Genomic DNA, 20,099 nt, shown 5'->3' on the forward strand with positions numbered 1-20,099 from the left:
AATTTGCAATATGTATTCAAGGTTGATATTTCTTTAGTGCAGTAAAATTTGTTTCCACTAGTGTTTGGTTGATATCAGGAGCATTGCCTTATGTAGTTCAAGGCTCCTAGACTAAGGTGACCAGACGTCCCCGATTTTCGGGGACAGTCCCCGATTACAGTGTGCTGGGGGGCAAGGGACAGCAATTTTAGAGTAATTCCGACCTTCGGACATGCATGGTGTGCTTAAAAGTAGCTACAAAAGAACAAGGTTTATCTGGAAAATATTGGAGTTGCCCAATTAACTTGGAATACTATCTTCCTCGTCTTGCACGTATCAAACGATATTTATACTACGGTTACATTGTCACAAGGATATTTTGTGCACAGTTGGCGTTTCATAGGGCAAACTTGGAGCACCTAACAGAACTTTTTTGTATTGACCAGCAAAGGCTAACGTTAGGCTTACGACTGTTGAGATTCTCTGACATACAACGATGGGGAAGTCTTCAGAAAAGCGTAAACATCGAAAGGATCGGCGTAGGTCGAGATCACGAAGCAGAGATCGATCCAGAGAGTCTGATAGGGACCGATCATATAAATCACAGAGAAGAAGGTCTGATGATCTCTTCGCATAGTACATGCTGTCTGTGACAACATGATTCCAAATATAGGCTCTATAAGTAGAATAACACATGGATCAATTATGCGAAATAAGCTTGACTATTGTGTTACTGTTACTGTTAGTGTACTGCAGTGTAAGTTAGGCCTAAGTAAGTTACAACAACACATTTACGTATAGGGATACTCCACAAATTACTATGCACTGTAGTTAATTAAGACGATTTCCTACTCCAAACCTGGAAGCTTCGAAATTGAGTATTGTCTTTAATGAAAGTGTATGAATTAGTAGTATCAGAATTTGTTAGTTTCTAAAGTTCTGCTGTCACACTAATTAGCGTCAACAGGCCGATTTCACGACAACTCACGACAACCCACGACAACTCAAGACAACAAGTTTAAAATACCATCAAATACAATTGATGTTATCAGAGTATATCTGGAAACACGTTTAAAACTGACTGGAACCAGCGTGCATACATATTTTTCACGGGAAAAAATGTTTTTGTCGTAAAAATCGCCAACTTTTTCCTAACGTTGTGAAATCGGCCTGTTGACGCTAATTAGTGATACCCAAGTTCTGGTATTGGTAAATTAGTGGATTTAACTTAAGTTAAAGTTTGTCCTTGCTTAGATATACTACTAGTCTAGGCTCGGGTAGCAATAGCAACTCCAATCCCATTGGTAGGAAGCAATACTTTATGATAAATCCAACATGCCATTGTTAATTTCTTTGAAGTTTATTGAAATTATCCTGTCTCATCTCAACTGGTAAAGGTTTACTAGGATTGCAATGTTAATGACAATTATAATTGATTGTCATATTCTGAAGAGAGATAATATATTCTAGGAGTAATTTAATATAATATACATCTTGTGTGGCAGATTTGATGTTGATTAAATTGGTGTCTCATAAAATACTGCAAATATTACATGGATCTTTACAAAAACTGCCCATGAATGCACGTTTGCACTTGTGTAGCAATAAATCGTTAGTGATTTTGCAAGACCAGATAAACATTTCCCTGGATGACAATGTTTAGTGACCGTTAATAGTGATTGATAGTGATTTTGAGCTCATTAGGTATTCCCTAAATGTCATTTATCTTAGTAGAACTCCATCAAGCTCAGATGACAGCAGTAGTGATGGTAAACGTCGTGGCCGGTATTTAGGCTCACCGCAGAGGAAGCAAAAATCCAGGAGGGAACGATCTAGATCTCCTGTGAAACGAAAGAAGGGAGAACATAGGCCATTGACGAAAGAAGACAAAATGTAAGCTTGAGTATTCACTGGAGTTTTAACATAGCAGTAAATAGTTGATGAGGTACATATATTCATGACTAACAAGTAACTGCTCAAACTCCATCAATATTACTTAAAATAATATTGCTTATACAGGCTCATACATGCAGGAATGATTAGAATTGATAGAATTTGCATTGTGCAGGATTTTGTTCCTTTTTCTTGTCTAAATGTTGGTTTATCCAAAAACCAATTGGTTTATGATGGTATATATGGTAATAAGGTAAATTTGAGATAGTTAGGGCATTAATGTTCATTTAAAGGATAGTGGTGATGATGATCTGTCTGATTTTGCTCACTGGTCTATTGCAATCCTTCAGCTATATGATGTTATCAATGGTATGACCAGATTCAGCCAGGAACAAGAAGAGTGTGACAGTAAGTGGGCCTGACGTTTCGACCCTAACAGGATCTTCTTCTTCATTCAGCCTCTGAAGAAGATCCTGCTAGGATCGAAACGTCAGGCCCACTTACTTTCATGCAGGCTTTTTAGTGGATAAGCAGTTTGCTAACAGTTTTTGTTTTATGTTGAGAAACAGGGAGAATTATACATGTCAAGGTCAGGAGTGAAACTGCTCGAAGCAAGAAAAACTTTCCAGGCTACTTTGCATATGTGTTGATGTTAACTGTATAATTCTACTAATTGGGTGGAATAATCCACAAAGTGTCTCCAGATACAAAACTCATGTTTCCTTTTTTCACTGGGGCAGTTTTGGCCATTTTCATGAAAGTTTCGTAGATTAAAATTGCAATTGAAAAAGTGAGTACCATTTGACTTACGAACAGAGCAGTGTCTATCAGTGCAGCTTCATATGTCTAACACAGTATGTGAAGTTGGGAGGGGGATTGGGGGGGGAGGGGAAGTTACCGTATCCCACCATATAACATTAGTTTTGACAGTGACTGTATATAATGCTGTGAATATGTCCATCAATGCAACTCAAAAAGTGACTTTGGTCTTCAGATGAGATATTGGCTCAGCACTGACAACAATAGCATCGTCATTAAGAGAGCCATGGAGAATTCAAATTACCAAACATGTCATATTTGTATTGCAAAGTCAACACTAGGATGAATTGAGGATGTGTGTGCACAGTCAGAAGTTCAGTGTAGTAGAGTACTTGAATAGACTGTGGCCTAAAAGTGCCAATCAATATTCTTGTCATAAGTGACAAAAATTTCAGCAGCTTGTTAATTTTTTCCTTCGTAGAAAGCAGAAAGAACTTTTAAAGGCAACAGAAACACTGGAGGAAAAACGCCTCAGAAGAATTCAAAAGAAGGAAGCAAAAGATCGCAAAAGGAAAGAAAAAATGGGATGGGATGAAGAAATGATGGTAAGTTTGCTACTCGTTCTTGTGAAATGTGATCAATCTGTCCATTATACGTAGTTCTCACAGAAGAATTTGAGAAAGTAAATCGAAACTGGTGTCAAACTCACTCCACACTGAACCTTGATCCTCTAACATTAGGATTCTGTTCATGCAATCATGATGATAAACAAATGTGTTTTTTTTTTCTGCACGAAGATCATATCATCTCTTATAGACTTAACAGACTAAACTCATTATTCTCACTGTATGTAATTCCATAAATTTGCGGTACAATGTTTGGTGTGTCTATTTTCATTTTATGTAGTACATAAGCATTTATGTCTTCATCACTGTAATACCTTTCATTAAAATATAACAATGCATAAAATGAAATATGTGTGTGTGTACTGAAGATGCTGCATTATAGAGTAGTGGAACATTACAACAGTAACATGTTTTGCCTCAGCAAACATCTCATCTTCGTTTATTCTATGTGCACATATGTCTCACAAAATCTGTCTCCTAAGTCAGGAAATGACTCCCTCACCTCTTTGCATGTGTTTTATGCATGTAAATTATGTGTAATTACGTGTAAATTAGTGAAGAAGTGCCTGCTAGGATCTGAAAAATATTCTCTCTATCCTTTATACATTTATCAGTGTACCCACAAATGACACAGATCAATTGACTATGGACAAGTGGGGGGGGGGGGTGAGGTGTCAGAAAATGAGGGGATGCTCCGAGGAATCCTGTAAATTTGTTCACTTTTAAATGTCACAATTCCAATCTTAGTTCACTGTGACAGTAAGTAAAAAGGGTTTCTGAGAGTTTCACTTAGGACATCATTTCAACTAGTTAGTAAGTTTGATGTTGTGCCTTGGGCTCCAACAGCTTCTATAGAATATTCAAAAACGTCAACTTCATTCGCTGATCCATTAAACATGCAATCGGCAAGAGTGTACACTTCCCATATGACTTATTTGTAGGCAAACTTCACTCGGTAGTAAGTACACACTTGAAGTTATTTTCAGACTTTCAGTGAGAAGGAATGCTAAATTTACATCTTCTAAATTTTAAAATGATGTTTCTAAACCTGGCAATTTAATCCTCCAAATGGAATGAAGAATTGAACAACTCAATTTTCAGAGTAATGTAATGATTGCATGTGAAGAAATGTGGTGCTGAGAATGATAGGCATCAGCAGGGTTCCTTAAGGCCATGATTGTGCTACTTATCTCATGCAAATAATGTTCTTTAAATGTTGGTATCTTAGGAAAAGTGCTTTTTATTGTGTTAAGTTCCACTCTGTGTGAGAAACTCACTCACAGGTATTATGTTATTTTGTTGTTGTTTATTTACAGGGTTATACGAATGAAGATAATCCATTTGGTGATCCAAATCTCTTGGACACATTTGTCTGGCAAAAGGTGAGAATATTCTTTCAATCAAATCAAATGTGAAAAAATGAAAAGTTGGTATTAATTTCAATTGCCCTAAATAAGTCTTAACTAATAAATTTGGAAACGCTGGCTAACTTCTGTTCACATTTCATAAGTTTGCAGATCTTCAGAACCTAAAATCCACATTTCCTGAGGTCCCCATGCTGTTTCTTTTGTTGACGGTATTGAAAAGTATTATGTATTGCATGTCTCATATACTTTAAACCTTTACATTTGGTAGTTGTAAGGTAAGGTAAAACAGCTGCATCTGAGAACCATGTGACTGCTGCTACATGTTTGATATGAGGTGAAACAAATTTTTGATCATGAGTTGAGCAAAGTTATTACTACCTACAATACTTCTTTGGTGTTGGCCAAGTGTCGGCCATATCAGAAAATTTCAGTGCAACGAAAACAAACAGAGTAACATAATTGTATGAAAATCCTCACACATGTTGTGGAAGACTCATGTTGAATGGGATCTCACAACCTTTATTTGTAACATTTCAGTATTTCCTTCTTGGGTTTTTGTGAAGAGAGTACTTTGACCATTGTATGTAATTTCACACCTTGTTGGGTATGTATGTATGTAATTTAGATCCTCCTGCAAGCAGGAACTCACAAAGAAGTCATCATTGACTTATCAAAGCCGCAAGCTGACCGAAGTCAGTCTCTTAGATTCATATTTCAACGTCAATGATTATGAATTGTCAATTGTCAACAACTCTGTAACTGGACGACGTACATTAATCTTGGAGTGACTCGAACTCGGTACCTTCTGATTGAAAGACACCGGCGTTAACCACTGGTACTACTTGCATGATGTTTTTTGTCCTACATCACCATCAACCTCTCTTTCTCTCCACCCGTTAGAAAAATGAAACTCTTGGATTGTCCCAAGTTGATCCGGAGAAGCTCAGAAGAATGGGAAAGGGACAACAGATTGAAAATAGGGTGAGCTTGTCAGTACATGGCTTTGTCTCAAGAAGTATTTTTTCAGATGTCTAGATCCTTGAAAATGGATTTCAGTTCAAGAAACAGAGAACAGAAGGGTCATCAGCAAGTAGCCAATGCCAACAATACTTAAACACCAAGACAGCTGGTATTTGACATATAAACATGAAGATGTATATGTTGTTACAATTTACTTTGAAAGATTAATAACCAGCAAATTCATGTATCTGTTCTGTCATTGGTTGGTTGGTTATTCTCTTTGTTCTTTAGCTCAGTCATTTATTTGTCTTATCACAGAAGTATAATGAATAAACATGAAGTACAGAAGCACACAGATGTGAAAGGAAGTAAACTGAAACAACCTTGAGGATTTTGTATTTGTGATATGAAAGGGGCTCCTGGGCTCCTGTAGAACACTGCACTAGTTACATATGAGCATATCCAATAGGACATATAATATGGAAGTGTCAATTTTTTTATTGTTTTTTGAATGCATGTTGGTGTGTTTTTTCTTCAACCAGTTGGAACTCCAAAAAGTGAAGCAGAGAAGATTGGAGAGGGAAAGAGAGAGAGAAGAAAGGGACAAGGAACTGGTGGGTCTTTTTCTCATTTCCTTTGCTAACACCTGAAGTTATTGTATTTAAAACGTTAACAATATTCTCACACAACTTAGCAATAGTTATTCACTGGTAAATTGTCACACCCGCTCACCAAAGTGTGTGCAATTCAAAGAGTCGATCCCAGGGTACTAGACTGCACCAAATCCAAGTGTGCCCTGGGGACAGGGGCCCCCACATCTGGCACCTGCGGCTATATTGACAAGTTACCTCACAGGTCTCAATTTATACACACCCGGGTGAAAGGGGCATTGAGATATAGAGCCTTTCCAAAGGACCCAAGGTAATGATCCAGTGAAACTTGTAATCCTTAGATCACAAATCCCTGTTGCCTTAGCGATTTTACCAGGATGCTTTATTTGTGAATAGTAGGTGACTTCAAGCAAATTCATATCTTTGTCTTTAAATTTTTGTTTCCTTGCCAAAGTATGGTGTCTTCTTTCCTGAATCTGTAGTAGGATCCACTGTTTCAAGTTAAATGATTTTACATGAATGTTTGTATTCTTGATTTACACGTAACATATTTTCAAGCCACAAAATGTCATATGACTGATTTTTATATTTTTTATTACGTTAAATCCTGATTTCGTGCTTGTCACTCACAAGTATAATAAGGTTTGGAAATTGTTCTGACAAATTTTCACCTCATTCACCATTTTATGATTTAGGAGGATTTACAGAGGATGAGAGAAGCAGAATACTTCCAAGAATGGGAGAAACAAGAGGACCAGGTGAGTGAGAATATAATGCTAATTATCTCTTTTTCATTAGTTATAATGATATGTGGATGATATCTTAATCAAATATTAATATCAAGACTTATTTCAATCCCATTAACATGCATTTGTTTAACGCCCAAATTAAGCACTTAATTTTGAAGTTCATACAAGTGTACAGATTAATGTGGCATCATTTATGAATTCAACTCTTAAATTATAAAAATTATAAGAATTATAGAAACAAGAGGACCAGGTGAGTGAGAATATAATGCTAATTATCTCTTTTTCATTAGTTATAATGATATGTGGATGATATCTTAATCAAATATTAATATTAAGACTTATTTCAATCCCATTAACATGCATTTGTTTAACGCCCAAATTAAGCACTTAAATTGAAGTTCATACAAGTGTACAGATTAATGTGGCATCATTTATGAATTCAACTCTTAAATTATAAAAATTATAAGAATTATAAGAAACAAGAGGACCAGGTGAGTGAGAATATAATGCTAATCACTTTTCATTAGCTATAATGATATGTGGATGATATCATAATTAAAAATTTGTATCAAGACTTATTTCAATCCCATTAACATGCATTTGTTTAACGCCCAAATTAAGCACTTAAGTTTGAAATTCATACAAGTGTACAGATTAATGTGGCATCATTTATGAATTCAACTCTTAAATTATAAACAATTATAAGAAACAAGAGGACCAGGTGAGTGAGAATATAATGCTAATTATCTCTTTTTCATTAGTTATAATGATATGTGGATGATATCTTAATCAAATATTAATATTAAGACTTATTTCAATCCCATTAACATGCATTTGTTTAACGCCCAAATTAAGCACTTAAATTGAAGTTCATACAAGTGTACAGATTAATGTGGCATCATTTATGAATTCAACTCTTAAATTATAAAAATTATAAGAATTATAAGAAACAAGAGGACCAGGTGAGTGAGAATATAATGCTAATCACTTTTCATTAGCTATAATGATATGTGGATGATATCATAATTAAAAATTTGTATCAAGACTTATTTCAATCCCATTAACATGCATTTGTTTTACACCCAAATTAAGGACTTAAGTTTAAAATTCATACAAGTGTACAGATTAATGTGGCATCATTTATGAATTCAACTCTTAAATTATAAAAAATTATAAGAAACAAGAGGACCAGGTGAGTGAGAATATAATGCTCCTCTCTTTTTCATTAGTTATAATGATATGTTGATGATATCTTAATTAAATATTAATATGAAGACTTATTTCAATCCCATTAACATGCATTTGCTTTAACTCCCAAATTAAGCACCCAAGTTTGAAATTCATGCAAGTGTACAGTGTAATGTGGCATCATTTATGAATTCAACTCTTCAATGAAAATTTAAATGGATTTTGCATTCTCTTCTTAGTTTCATCTTGATCAAGCCAAGCTGCGTTCAAAAATTCGTATTCAGGATGGCAGAGGTAAATGAAATCGAATTTCTCAGAAAGAAAAAGCTTTTTAAGATAAAAAGTGTATTTCATACTTATTATTATCCTAAAGTTTGGATGGGTGGGGGGAGGGGTTGATGGTAGGATGGGGATTTATAATTTTTCTTCATTTTCACTTTACAAAGACACTGTAATGAAACATGTTCTTTAATCATAAACGGGCTATCATAAATACTTCATTTTGTGGTCCAAGGCTCTTCATTGACAGACAAATAGGATGTAAAGATTTTAAATTTGCTTTGCAGTTTAGGGATACTTCCTGTCATTCTTCTTTTCAAGTATTCTTCAGTCCTTTTGCCTCTGCATTGATGACACAGGTCTCCTTCTCTACCTGGTTTTAGTTTTGTCCAGACGGTTTAAAATGGCTGACTGTTAATATTGACAAGTTGCAATAAATGGAATGGTTGCATCTGTGTGTATTTGATGGATGCAGTGAGGTGAAATTTGCTAGCATCCTGTTCATTTTTCATTCGATTGCAGCGAAACCAATCGATCAATTAGCCCAGTACATCGGTCAAGAGAAGAACGAGGAAGACTTGACCATTGAGATGCAGGAACCGTACAATATACTGACCGTAAGTGAAAATTAACCGTTGAAATGCAGGAATCCTACAATATACTGACTGTAAGTGAAAATTACCCATTGAGATGCAGGAATCTTACAATATACTGACCGAAGGTGAAAATTAACCATTCAAATGCAGGAACCGTACAATATACTGACTGTAAGTGAAAATTAACCACTGAGATGCAGGAATCCTACAATATACTGACCGTAGGTGAAAATTAACCATTCAAATGCAGGAACCGTACAATATGCTGACCGTTAGTGAAAATTAACCATGGAGATGCAGGAACCATACAATATGCTGACCGTAGGTGAAAATTAACTATTCAAATGCAGGAACCCTACAATATACTGACCGTAAGTGAAAATTAACCATTGATATACAGGAATCCTACAATATACTGACCAATATCAATGTTGAGGGGGAATGGTGACTTCAAAAGTGTAATTGTTATTACTATATATGTATATATATATTTTTTGGAGAGGGGGGGGCATGGGAGGGGGTCTGGTCCTCCCTCAATCCTAGTCTATCAAAGTGTCTGATCTGCCTTTGCACTACCAATTGGACCCATAGCTCTGTGGTCAACACCATGCTTCATAAGGTCTAATGCTTTACTGACTTAGCAAGATCCATGTTACCATTAATTTTTTTACCCAGGGTTTTACAATCCGTGATTTGGAAGATTTACTAGAAGATATCAAAGTTTACTTAGAAATGGAAAAACATACCAACTTGGAATTTTGGAAGGACATCACAACAATTACAGACGATGAATTAGCCAAACTTCGGAAGATCGATCCAGACAGTCAGAGTGAGTAAATGTAACAGTTTGAATTCAAAGATGGGATGTCATATTATGAAGCAGGATGCTACGTTTCATTTAAACTTTAAAATATAAGAAAAGTTTCTCCTCTTTGAGCAAAAATATTGATGCCCGTCAACAATTCACTTTCCAGATCTCCTCTCTTCACCTTCTGCAAGGTTATGTATTACTATAGTGCAGGAACTAGTTTCTTGGGTTAGGAGGTATGATCATCAAATATGTTATGTTTATAATGAGGGATGGTAACCTAATTCCCAAGGTTTGATGGTATGATCATCAAATATGTTTTGTTTTTACTTGGGATGGTAACTTATCCCCAAATTTGGATCATTACCAAATAGTTTGAAGTACCTATATGCAATACAGGTATGGCAAAAGAGCAACTGTTTTGACAAAAAGATTGAGTTTATGTTTCAAAAGTGACATATTCAGAGTTCAACGTTGAAATACAAGTATTTTCTCATACCATACATCTAATTACTTCAGTAGTACTCCAATATTTAGTCACTCCCTTCTCCTCTGACTTTCACTGATGTGTGAGCTCGCATCTTTCATGAATTGAAGATGGAGACTAAAAAGCTTTTTTCCCATCTCACACAGTCGCACAAGATCGCCGTGAGGGCATTAATGCATCAGTGAGTAGAGAAGTTGGAGGGATCTTTCAAGGGAAAACACACAGCCAGCTGGTAGCTCTACAGAACCAAATCAACGAACGTATCAAGAGTGGAAGTGCTGTGGATATCGGTATGTATCGTGTTATCTCCTTGTAATTGAAAACTTAAAGAAAAACAAATTTAATAAATATTAGCATTCACTTTAAGGTTGTATAAATGTCCCAAAAATGTAGACCATGTTTTGCTTTGCTGGAAGGAAATCATGCATTAACAAATGAAGTCATGAATTTGAACATTTTAATCCCAGCAACGGAGGGGGGAATGTTGTTCAACCAACATGCAACAGAAGGCTTTAAAATATAATTCATACAAGCACAACCTGTGTAGTTTGAACATAATATTAATAAAACAGAAGTAAATTTGCTTCAATAGTCATTCATATGCACAAAATCAGCTGTCTTACATTGCTTTACTATTGAATGTTCTTTGTTTCAAATGTCTTAAAAAGATCACTAATTCCAATGGCTTTGCGCTCGTTTGCTAGCATCCGTGATTATAGTATTTTTAGTTATTCATGTTGTCAGGTAACTTTCAAAGCATCAGTGATATATTTTTCTCATGTAGTAACACAAGTTTATGGTAGGGGAACTATCAAATATGTTGTGTTTTCTTGTTGCTAGGTTACTGGGAAACATTGTTGCAACAACTAAGTTCCCATATGGCTAGAGCAAGGCTGAAGGAAAGACATCAGGACAGATTGAGGAACAAACTAGCCATTCTACGACAGCAGGTATGACTACTCGACTACTCCAGTAGGTGTTTGTGTTCACTTAGTAATCTTTAGGCAGTTTGTATATGAATTTATTGAGACAGATTCTAAACCTGATCAGTAGTCAGACAGATCACAGATGTGAGAAGATAGGGTAAAGGAGAAATCTTGGACACAGTCTGTGATCTGAGTATGTAGTCACGTTTTATGACAGATTGGATTGTAAGAGTTAAAACACAGATTTGAGAAATCCCTGGACATAGTCAGTGTTATAACGTATCTTAGGAGAAAATCAATGTTATAATTATCTGAGGAAGCAGGCAGTGACATAACAGATATAGTCAGTGTAATGAGAAATCCCTGGACATAGTCAGTGTTATAACAGCTCTTAAGAGAAAATCAATGTTATAAAGACCTGAGGAAGCAGGCAGTGACATAACAGATGTAGTCAGTGTAATGAGAAATCCCTGGACATAGTCAGTGTTATAACAGCTCTTAAGAGAAAATCAATGTTATAAAGATCTGAGGAAGCAGGCAGTGACATAACAGATGTAGTCAGTGTAATGAGAAATACCTGGACATAGTCAGTGTTATAACAGTTCTTAATCAATGTTATAAAGATCTGAGGAAGCAGGCAGTGACATAACAGATGTAGTCAGTGTAATGAGAAATCCCTGGACATAGTCAGTGTTATAACAGCTCTTAATCAATGTTATAAAGATCTGAGGAAGCATGCAGATAGCTCTGTGGACATAGTCTATGTAACGGGAAAGCCTGTGACAGGTCTGAGGAACGTTATCAATGTTATAACATATCTTATTCTTATTAATTATTTAGTCAGTGTTATGAAAGTCTGTGGACGTTAGTGATTTGACAGATCTCAGGATGTCACAGAGCAACACTGCAGAAAGTGTTTACACTTTTAAAGGATCTGAATGCATGCTGTTACAGCAAACACTAAGATGTCATATTTTAGAACATGTAGCATAGTGTTTATCACAGGTCTTAGTACAGCGTCCGTAACTTCAACAATTACAATACAAGGTTATGCAACCTTATAATGAAAATAAACGTTCTCTGTGTTATACAACACTTAATAACCTTTTACAGCAAGGCGTGGAAGCTGCCGCCCTCTTCCCATCAGTTCTTCCAATCAATTCTGGAGAAGGACCATCTACCTCTGCTTCTACTTCTGCCGAATCTTTGGAAAGCAAAAATAAAACAGAGGAGATTGATCCTGATGAGGAACCGAGAGATCCACGGAATGAGAGGAAGGCAGAGAGAAATCCAGAGAAGGAAGAAGAAGAGGAGGAAGAAGAAGATGAAGAGTAAGTGTTTTATTGCTGGCAACAAAAAATGGAGTTATAAGTAATTTCATTTTTTTACCATTTTGCACAGCAGCTTTTGAGGTGACTTAATGTTGCTTTTTGTAAGATAATTGAGACACTAAGAGTTTGTTTACAAAAGCCTGTTATATATATTTTCAATTTGTGTAGCAATTTTTACCATTTTGTATGGGATTTTCACTATGCGATATATAAATCGATACGCTATAATCATTAACCGTTATTCCCTGTCTGATCAATGTGACGCTCCCTCACAAGAAAGACAAAAAGATAAAGAAAAAAGAAGTCACTTCTATATATCTCCCAAATTTATAAGAATGGAAAACCTCTTTACTTCCATGTAAACAGTAATGAAAGTGTGCCCTAAGCTGTACAGAAAGTCAGTTGAAAATAAAGTTAGAGTGTCGTAGACGTGACTGAGGAAGGTTGAAAGCTGACAAAATTTTCATATTTCAAGAAAAAAGAAAAATTGAGTGCACTGTTAAACATTTCCACTTTTAAAGATATCAACCTTTTAAAATATGCTCAAATCTTACGAATGTTCCTTTATGGCTAAATTGATGATGTCATCCGCTCCTCAATGCAAGCATTAGTATCAATGTTAATCCATTGTTTTATAAACTCTAAATATGCAAGACAGGTCTGTTCTTTGAACTTCAAATCAACAACAGAGCCCCCTTGGATGACATTCAACACCATTTGACCTTGACAAACTTGTGGGGCATTGTAAACATGTCATCTGAGGCCATAAAAGTGTTTTTCTATTGAGTTTTGTAATGCACCTAAGGAATGCACCCTATGGTTTGTGTGTTAGACTAAGTAGTCCAGTCACTTTAACTGATGAACCTCAGCTCCTTAATGGATCATTTCTCAAAAATTAAAAAAAATATTGTGGTAGAAATCGTTTGTGTCCGCTTGCCCATAAGTTAAGTCGTAATGATGTTTTTTTATCTAATATACATGTGGGAAGTTATGTACGTATTTCTCGATAGCAAATAAAAACGTGATAATTGTTTCCAATCTCTGGTTTTGTTGAACGTTTTTGCTGAAGGTATGTTCTCTTGAAAAATGTGGAAGTTAGTCTACTGTTTCAGTTTAGCAAGTGTTTACACCCTTTAGCAGTGATACCAAAAAAGGCCAAACTGACTGCACCAGGTGGAATTAAAATTACAACTTGTTTCCTTCTGTGCAATGATCTCATGTCAAATGGAAGAATGTTCAAATGAAAATATCCTTTATATTTACTTTATTTTTCATCTGGTTCCATAAATTGCAACCCATGTGACATAAGTTTAAAAGCTTTTTCATTTGATTTAAGAATTTGGTCTGAACTTTCATTCGAACAGGAGATCAGCTGTCTTAACAGAGGAGGATCTCATCGCAGAGAGCATGGAAGAATACTTGCAGGGAAGTTACAGCCCCAAACTTACAGATCCCAAAGACGTGTCTTTCGACGTGATGGTGTATGATCCAGAAGAAGATATGGCGAAGCTGGAGCAAGCTAGAAAACAGCTGTTAGCCACTGGCTCAGCAGAGGTGAGCTTTTAACAGTCAGGTTCACAAGGGTGTTGTTATCTGCACAAACAGTAATGGAAGGTTGCACTTGATGTTATCTGGACTCACCTAACAGCAAGGTCATAACATAGTTTCCATAGATACAGCTTCTTCTTTGGGAAGGTAACAAATGTTTCAGCTGATGGAGGACCAAGATGTTGTTGCGATAATCGCAAATATAGAAAGGAAGCTAATAAGACGTGTTCGTGTTGCCTAAGATGAGTAGACAGAATGATTTATTTGTTACTGAAGTCCAGACACTGTGAATCAGCCTTAATTGATCAGGGGTATAACTAAAATGTTTTCTATACATGCACCAGTAATAGTCTTTTTAGTTATTTTAGACACACAAAACAAGACATCGTTTCTATTTTGCTTTCATTAATGCAAGTGATTTTTTGCTTACCATAAACCTTGTTATTCCATTCAGTACCATACTTTTGCCTGAGTTCTCGGATATGATTTTAAATCTCTGATAAAGTCAGTCATCTCCCACCCCCGTCCCCTCCCCTCTCCCCATTTGTCCTTACCTCATTGCAAATATTTATTGTCTATATATTTTCGTTGTGTCTTGTCATTTCACTTTTGTTCATGTAACATCATCCACATTTTGGTTTGATTTTTAGGCTACAATGGAGAGCGAGTTTATAAAGAAAGCCAAGGAAGGTATGGGGTTAGACGAGGGCACCTTTGGAGTGGAGATGGCACTGGATGATAAGCCATATCTTTGGGCAGACAAGTACAGGCCAAGAAAACCGAGATATTTCAACAGAGTCCACACGGTAGGTTGATACACACTCACATACTGAAACTTGCCAGACGATTTCAATACAATGTCATTACTCATCTAAATTACAATATTCGTCTGCAACCCCCCTCCATCATTTTCCCAAAGAGGAAAAGATGTTATGAATATGAAAGATCTACTTCTCTTTTGTTTTTTGACACTGTAGTGAAGGTTGTGGGACATGGGAACTACACTATTATGATTTTTTGCAATTTTTTACTCAAATCGTGTTGGAACCGACCCAGGTGTCTGCTCATGGGTTAAATAAAATAAACAGTCCATGAAGCGTCATTCATTATTACTGAACACATCAAGAATAGTTTGATATATTTCAGAATAAAAACAATTTCCTCTACGCTACCAGACACAAATAACATCCTCTGCCATACCCATATTAGAAGATATGTCAGTGATTCCGATATGAAACTAAAATTTAATTTTTGCTAATCTTCACTGCAGGGATTTGAATGGAATAAATACAACCAGACTCATTACGACATGGACAACCCTCCACCAAAGGTTGTGCAGGGCTACAAGTTTAATGTAAGTGTCGTCATGTTATATAACTTCAGTGGTACCTTAGTCACCCATTTTGGATGTCTCCGTCCCTCTCTAGTCATTACCGTGTTCCTTATAAAATGTGTTCTTGCTGTTCACTTCATCCGGTCGTCTACGAAGAGTAACTTTATTCTTTGTTAATAGTCCAAGGAAAGTAAGTACCTTCTTTATTCATAGTTTTGAGAATCAAAACAAATTATAGTTAAAGGATGAACTACAAATGACGATAAAAAAACAACAAAGCAATTTTGATTGGCTGACCATCAATGATGATGTCACCACTTTTTGAGCAGTCCACTTTAATAAGAAAAGTCATTAAAATAAAATATAAAAAAAATTAAGTAATATTAAGATAATATAAACACATTATAGTTAAGCATCTTGGATGGTCTATAAATGACAATGAAATACAACAAAGCAATTTTGAGTGGCTGACCATCAGTGATGTTGTCACAGAATTTTGAGTAGTCCACTTTTAATATCAAATTAATCGTTGTTTTTAGATGATATCTAAGCAGTAAGCAGAACAATCTGCAGACCTAGAAGTATGACCAAAGAGATTTAACAATCTCCTTGCTATATTCTTCCAATGATTGCCGTTAACTTCCGTGCCTCTCCCTTCAGATCAAAATATCATGATATCATATTCAGTGCATGAGAAAGGTAGAAGTGAAGTTGTCATACAAGATGGTGAAAATGTTGACCAAACTCAATAAAATCCTACTTACAAATGGTGTTTGCTTCTTCTTTCACAGATATTTTATCCTGATCTGATTGACAAGAGAAATACACCCGAGTACTCTCTATCACCGAGCCCAGACAACAAAGAATTTGCCATATTGACGTTCAATGCTGGACCACCCTATGAGGTAAAATGACTTAATTCACTCGTATTGTCGGCCATCAGGTTTGAAAAGATGAATTTGCAAGTTCATGTCTTTATCTCACATATCTATATCTTTGTTTGATTAATATAAAGAAAAATAGTGAACTGAATAAAATTGTTAAAAGTCTTATGGATTGTTAAACTTAATTTAATTTATATGGTTAAATTACTGTAGTAGGCCACTTCACAACCAAACAGACCAATTTCAAGCAGCAATTTTGTGTTTAACTCTTGTTTTTTTGGAGCAGTTATCCCACATATACACATTTCAAAGTATGTTTCAAATTGATCAAACTGACACATTGTCCTAGAATTCTGTCATACGCAGACATAAGCAGTTAATGAATATTTTCCATTCAGATGTGAAAGACTTGCCAATCAAACACTTTCGTTACAAAGCAAGCATTTATTCAGATGATGACCAAAAATAAAATTTGAGCAGTCAGTGAACTTCACTTCTATGAGTGTGATTTTGTACGGTATGGGCGGAGATGTCTTCAGAAAGCACGGAAATGCTGTTTAGTACTAAGAATATTCCTCTGTGTTCATTGCATGCTCTATTGTCATGCAGCATGCTCATTAATGTGTGTAAAATCATGCAACCCATTTCTTAGCTGTTGGACGAAAAACATAGCTATTCATTATACACTTGAATTCAAATCTGCCTGCTGTTTTGCATGCCATTGATGTTTTTCGCCAGTTTTTCGTGGGACAAAATTATTTTGATGTTGTCTTATTTGTATGTATCTTGGAATCATTAGTTATAACTGACTGTGACCTAGTATTTATCATATTTGCCTTTTTTTCTTTTCTTTTCTTCGATTGATTGATTTATCTTTGTATGTGTGTATCTATGAATGTATCTATGTTTGTAGGTATCTATGTATGATGTACACACATACGTATTTATTATTTTTTCCTTTCTATTAACCAGGACCTTGCTTTCAAGATAGTCAATCGTGAGTGGGAGTTGTCTCATCGCCATGGTTTCAGGTGTCAGTTCAACAACAGTATCTTCCAGCTCTGGTTTCGTTTCAAACGGTATCGTTACAGAAGGTAGTCAACCCCGATGCCTAGATGCAAGCTGTTTCTCCCTGAGAGACAGACCTTGATTTCCTTAACTACTCCAGGAAGATTCTTGGTCAGAAGGCATAGTACTTCCCGTAATGTTGGAACAGATTGTGGAACAGTTTGCACAGTAATCTGGACCCTTGAATATGTACAGATTGAAATCATGTTAACAACTGTAGCCTAGGTGGGCCTAACAGTTTTAGGGAATGTTGCACAGGATAGTAATGATGTAATGCATAAATCAAATCTACGAGGAAACTTTGACTTATGTCTGTTTCGAAAAATCACCCTGGCCAGAGAACATCAACAAGTTGGGTCCTCAACTATAAAAGACAGTTGATAGGTTAATATAAAGTGGATTGTCCTGGTGAGAATAAAACAACTACTAACTTTCGGTTTGTCACAAGTGAAAATTATTCATGTTTCAATGACTAAGATTGAAGACCTTTAGTCTGCGATTGTACAGAATTAGCCACTCCTTTAAGTTTGACTGATAAGCTTAATGCCTTAGCTAAATAGTTGTACAATCATCTCACTAACACATCCTCCGTGAGAGAAGCGTGCAGCTCTCGTCCAGAAAGATTGAATATTGATAAAATCTGGTGACAGACAATGTAACACTTAACATGGAAAAGAAAACATTGCACACTGTTTGTTTAAATCCCCTTCTCAATATCTTGTTCCTAACTCAAGATATGATTGATTTGATGGAACCGTTTTTGGCTTCATACTAAAAGCTTGATTCCTCCCTGGAGTAGATCACAGTGGGTGGTCTGTGATGTCTCTGAGAGAATAAAACCCACTTAATTGTTATAAAGAAAAACAGAAAAAATGTTGATGTTAAATTGCCTTGATGACATCATTCACTTGGCTGTTACCAGATGCATGTACAAAATACCAACAAATTTGAAGAAAAAATCATATCTTCATCATATGAAATGTAATGAAGATTTCATTTTGATGTACAGCATTTGTATGAAGCGATCAACTTCTCCTGCCAGAATATCCCACAAAGTTACGTTCATTTAGATCCTTAAGGATGGTTAAAACCAAAGTTCAGTGAGGTAACTTCAGAGGTGATATCTCCCTTTAGGAAACACTGCACAGAACAAAATGAGTGTTCGGCAGGTCCTGTACAGGTGATCTGATGACGGTTAAAGAATATTAGAATATAAGGCAAAAATAGACTTATCTATTTCTCATCTCCCTTTGTATTTACTTTTTGTTGATTTTGTGTAATTCATTTCATGATAATGGCAGCAAGTTTGAAGAATTGATTATTGATAGATTTTCCATAATAAACATATTTGTAAATACAAAGAACCCATTGACTTGTTATGTTTAGTAGTTTTTTTTACGTTCAAGCCTACTCCCCCCTCCCCTTCCCACCCTCCACCCATCCCCTTCTTGTACTCTTCCATATTGCTACATAACGCTTGGATTCCCTTGTATTGAGAATTATTAGTTTTGTTAAGCATACATGCAATTTTGGGTTGAATATTTTTTGTCACAGTGTGATGGTAAAGAGGGGGGGGGGGGAGGGCAAGGGATTGTAAGCAATGGAGGCTGCTAAGTTGAAATTGGTACTGAATTACGTCAATTTATAAGTAAACAGTCTGCTGCCTTATTCACAAAACACTGCCTATTCCTGGTTTGGAATATATGAGCAACATACAACATTTATACCCTCATTTATACTGAATCTACATTTATACCCTTAATTTACCATGTGTCTAGCATTTGGCATTAGTAACATACCTGCCTCTCCTCTCATGCATAATGTAGATTAGAATATGTTTTTTGTTTGTTTAAATAAAAGTTAAATAAAAGTTTGTTTAAATAAATGACTACTTCAAATTTAAGAAACGGTGATCTGACCTATTTTAATTTGTTCATATCAAATGTTCTTAGAAAGTTGCAAAAGATCTCATCATTATGTATTTAAGCACCCATAGTTATAAAAGAAGTTCCCAAACAGGGAAGGTGCTACCTCCCCTCTTAGACCCCATTTCGAGCAGTTCATAACAAATCACCTCCCCTCCCCTTCCACCCAATATATATATATATATACGTATATAAAATAAAAGCTTTTACGTGTATGTTGTACCTTAATCTACCACGTGACCACCATTTGCCAATGTTTTTAATAATAGATATTCCAGCATGCATGATTTTCATTGTAATATGTTTGTCTCGTAAATAAATGAGATATGAAATTTCGCTTCAAAAGCTTGACCATTTTCAACCACATAGTGAGAAATATTTGTAGGCTTGTAAGCCAATTTTCAGGTAATGAACATGCATCTATCGCCTTGTAAATTTGAAATATTCATATGAAAAAGTTAAGTCTTTCCTTGACATCCCAAATGCATTGGATTACATATCTCATGGAGTATGATCTCATTGCGTATATTTGTTTAAAGATATTAAGTTCGGTCGACCGTTGGATGCTTTCTACATACAGAGGACAAAATAAACTGCCACATCGGTCTTACAGACACTTATTTACAATTAACGGACTGTTTACAGCCTTTGTAATGAATATTCATGAAGTTATATTGTACGTTACTGGCCTATATATTATCGTTCTCAATTAGTGATTCCATTCACCTCAGGTTTCAATAGAGCACAGAATCATTCGTTTTACCGGCTTTATACTCTTCTTT

The 20,099-nt window shown here is 35.7% G+C and overlaps 1 protein-coding gene across 2 annotated transcripts; it reads left to right on the forward strand.

Moving 5' to 3' along the window:
* The first annotated feature begins 394 nt into the window (after positions 1 to 394).
* On the forward strand, positions 395 to 18,756 carry LOC139978451 (splicing factor Cactin-like). 2 transcript variants are annotated; one of them, XM_071988695.1, is made up of 18 exons: positions 395 to 594; positions 1,711 to 1,872; positions 3,113 to 3,236; positions 4,574 to 4,639; positions 5,525 to 5,605; positions 6,127 to 6,198; positions 6,891 to 6,953; positions 8,372 to 8,426; positions 8,934 to 9,028; positions 9,683 to 9,836; positions 10,449 to 10,592; positions 11,143 to 11,252; positions 12,342 to 12,559; positions 13,924 to 14,113; positions 14,758 to 14,913; positions 15,378 to 15,461; positions 16,232 to 16,345; positions 17,297 to 18,756. In XM_071988695.1, exons 1-18 carry the CDS (start codon positions 476 to 478, stop codon positions 17,420 to 17,422), a joined length of 2,133 nt encoding a protein of 710 aa, XP_071844796.1. In that variant the 5' UTR covers positions 395 to 475; the 3' UTR covers positions 17,423 to 18,756. The 2 variants fall into 2 exon arrangements, with proteins under 2 accessions (XP_071844796.1, XP_071844797.1); XM_071988696.1 differs by having other exon boundaries at positions 1,714 to 1,872.
* The last annotated feature ends 1,343 nt before the right edge of the window (positions 18,757 to 20,099 follow it).

Source organism: Apostichopus japonicus, chromosome 13 (assembly GCF_037975245.1).
Source record: "Apostichopus japonicus isolate 1M-3 chromosome 13, ASM3797524v1, whole genome shotgun sequence".
NCBI lineage: Eukaryota > Metazoa > Echinodermata > Holothuroidea > Aspidochirotida > Stichopodidae > Apostichopus > Apostichopus japonicus.

Bases quoted from the DNA above. Each gene is read 5' to 3' on its own strand.
- LOC139978451 (XM_071988695.1), top strand. From the start codon at position 476: ATGGGGAAGTCTTCAGAAAAGCGTAAACATCGAAAGGATCGGCGTAGG. The intron at 595-1,710 runs GTCTGATGATCT...CATTTATCTTAG, and splicing joins TATAAATCACAGAGAAGAAG to TAGAACTCCATCAAGCTCAG. The intron at 6,199-6,890 runs GTGGGTCTTTTT...TTTATGATTTAG, and splicing joins AAGAAAGGGACAAGGAACTG to GAGGATTTACAGAGGATGAG.